Source organism: Fukomys damarensis, unplaced genomic scaffold, assembly GCF_012274545.1.
Source record: "Fukomys damarensis isolate Sample0158 unplaced genomic scaffold, DMR_v1.0_HiC HiC_scaffold_39, whole genome shotgun sequence".
Taxonomy (NCBI): domain Eukaryota; kingdom Metazoa; phylum Chordata; class Mammalia; order Rodentia; family Bathyergidae; genus Fukomys; species Fukomys damarensis.
This window is the reverse complement of record NW_022900951.1, coordinates 43,053,891-43,056,950: the sequence shown is the minus strand read 5'-3', so window position 1 is coordinate 43,056,950 and position 3,060 is coordinate 43,053,891. Positions and strand designations below refer to the sequence as shown.

The 3,060-nt window shown below is 51.4% G+C and overlaps 1 protein-coding gene and 1 pseudogene across 1 annotated transcript; one reads left to right on the top strand and one right to left on the bottom strand.

Annotated features, from left to right (window-relative positions):
• The window catches only part of LOC109117476, a 10,429-nt pseudogene that overhangs the window by 6,063 nt on the left and 1,306 nt on the right, over positions 1 to 3,060 (top strand).
• On the bottom strand, positions 7 to 3,054 carry LOC104849782 (activating signal cointegrator 1 complex subunit 2-like). The gene has a single exon (XM_033760420.1). It carries the CDS (start codon positions 3,005 to 3,007, stop codon positions 710 to 712), a length of 2,298 nt encoding a protein of 765 aa, XP_033616311.1. The 5' UTR covers positions 3,008 to 3,054; the 3' UTR covers positions 7 to 709.

Below are 3,060 nucleotides of genomic sequence, written 5' to 3'. Positions count from 1 at the left end.
GAGTGCTAGGATCACAAGCATGAACCATTATGCTCATCTAAATAATAATAATAATAATAATAATAATAATAATAATAATAATAATAATAAATTAATAACAAGAGTTTCTTTCTCAAGAAAACACCAAATGGTAGATGGGGCCAATGTAGCAGGAGAGTCCAGAGGCAACAGAGACCCATCCATAGAAGGCTGTGTTAGCCTGGCTTCAGTAGTGGCCTTAAAGGCCAACGGTATGGTAGGGGCTGGAGCCCAGCCCACAGGGCTCGTAGCAGCAAGGCCAAGAACAAGGAGTGGATCCTGGTCACCAAGCTGGGCTGGTTGGTCAAGGAGATGAAGATCAAGTCTCTGTTTTGTTGTTGTTGTTGTTGCTGCTGCTGGAAAGGGTCAGAAACTTTATTTGTAGGCCTTGTTGTTTTCTTTCTGAACATACAGGTTTCCTGCCACCCAGGAGTAAAGGGAAGTGGTGTCTGGTGCACGAGGTCTGGGGGTGTTGTCTTGGGGGCTATCCTTTCCACCCGTGCAGCTGGAAAAGAGGTTTCTCAATGGCCCGTAGGCTCTGCCAAGGGATAAAGCATGTGTGTTCTACACGAAGGTGCTCCTGGATGGCTGGTGGGCAACGAGGTGGCCTTCTCAGGGGTTGCAAAGCTGAGGCTGTTGAGGGGTCAGATTGAAGTTGGGGGCCCACAAAGAGCCAGATGGAGAGGAGGCCTCAGGAAGGGATCATGCCTTTGCTTTTCTTGAAGTCAGCCATGGTTCTCCGGTTGTGGTTGCTTCTTGTTGCTTTGTTAGCTTCCTTCTTCCTGCGTTCCTGTGTCGTTTCCCGGCTCTGTCCATGGCCCCGCGGGCTGCCGGCCACTGCTGTTGAGCTGTCATGCCGGTACCCCTTCCTGGCAAGGAAGGCCATGCGCCTGGCTTCTGCCCTCTCCCTCAGTACTGCAGGGTCCTGCACAAAATGGTCAAGCTTGGGGCCCTTGTCTTCCACCTCCTTCTCTTCATCCTCTTCCTCCTGCCCTTCTCTGGGCATTTTGGTTCTCAGCACCTTAGGGATGGTGAAGGGCCTGCGGCTGATGAGCTCATCATCTGGGTCTGCATCATTGGCACCCACCTGGTTGCCATCGTATGTATCATCATACTCATCCTCATAGTGTTCACCATGGTAGTCACCTGGCTGCAGTGGCACCTCCTCCACCACCTCCTCCACCACCACACTGTACTGCTCATAGCGCTGCCGCTGTGCTGCCACTGCACGTTTGTCATTCAGCAGGCTCCGAGTGTTCCCCTCCTTCCTCCTGCCCTTGCGTATTCGGCTTAGGTCCACTGAATCCCTGCTGAACACATCAAATTCATCATTCTGGAAGATGTTGTGACGAGATGTCAGTAGGGGCGTGGGGACTGGCTTTGCCTGCCTGACTAGGCTGCGGTTCAGCTTATTGAGGGCAGGTGCCAGCTTCTCCTCCAGAATGTTGTTGATCACCTGCTCTAGGTCATAGTGGTAGTGTTCCAGGCAGGCCAGGATGAAGCCCTCCCCAAGGTCCGGCAGCAGGTCCTTCACTTGGGAGATGAGTGAGTCCAGCTCAACACCGCCCATGGTGGGGCCTAGGGAGGCCGCTGCTCCAATGCACTGCTGTGAGAGCTCCTCTTGCTCTGAGTTCTCCAGTCGTGATAGCATTTTACTGGCTGGCTCTGCTGTCACTGTGACCCTATTAGAATCTCTACTAGGATCCTTGGCCACTGATGGTTTTTTTGTATGCATGGCTTTCTGCCTGTCCACTCCTTCCCATGCACTTTCCACTGCCTGGAGGATGTAGGAAGTGCGTGTCTCATCCAAGACTGAGGAGGCCTGTTGCAGCAAGCTGATGTCTTCAGCCACAGGAAAGAGTTCATCATAGTCACGGAGGAACCTCTTCTCTTGTAGCAAGGAGCTGAAGATCTGAAGGAACTCCTCGATGAAGTCCTGAACATTGTCACAGCTGCCCTGAACATTGTCACAGCTGCTTTCTAGGATGGGAAGGAGGCAGATCTGGTTCAGGATGATGTGAGAAACCTCCATTAGCTTCTTCTTGGAATGGGAGAACCTCTGCCACAAGTCATCCAACAACTTGCTGTCTTCAAGCCTTCTCTTCTTAATTGCAGACTCCATTTCTGGAACTGCTGTTTCATAAAAGGAAGCTAGTCTGTAACAGAAGTCATGTTTCTGGAAGGTTGGGCAAGCCAAAGGGAAGATATCCAGAAAGGCCCAGAGCGTAGTGCAGGTATCACAAAGGTAGAGAATAACGTCCTTTAGCTCCAGGAGAGGCATGTCCCTGGGGGTCAATGGGCCCCTCTCCTCAAGCTTCTGGGGTGTGCTGCTGTCTCCATCCCCCTGCAAACCACACTGCTGGAGGATATTGCTGAAGACCTCAAGGATGGTGGGTATGGTTTCATCCAGGTCATTATAGTAACTTGGTTGCTGGATAAAGATATTTCCTATCATTTTCTGGAGTAGTGTCGAGTTGCCTTTTCCAAAGAGCACACAGAGGTCCAGGATCTTTGGGATGTCAAAGAGGAAGTTATTATAGAGGATTTCTCCAAATGCAGAAGAAGAAATGAAGTGATCTTTGGATTCCTTGTGTGTGGACATGCGGAGGAAGGTGAGGAAAACACTCCGATGTAGCTGTTTTTGCATTTCAGCAACCTCAGGGATCGGGGCCACCCACTTGTCGAATTTACGGGGGACATAGCGCAGGTAGGAGTCTAGACACTTTTGCAGGGTCTCATCAAAGATTACCTGGCACCAGAATTTATCGTGAGGCAAGGCCAGGAGCCAGTCCAAGTCCTTGGCTATGAAGGTGGCGCGTTCCAGGTACTCCTCCACTAGGGCCGGAATGTTGTCTTTAGGAGGCGGTTTGTATAACACAAAATACCGGTCTGCTTTCTGCTCCCGGCTCAGCGCTGGTAAAGTCCTCTGCTTTCCTGTCTTCGGGTCCTTGAGGGTGATCTGCAGTTGATCCAGGGGCAGAGCTGGCATTGTGCTGCGTGAGCCTCTCGGTGGCTTCACCACCGGCGCTGTACTACCGTCGC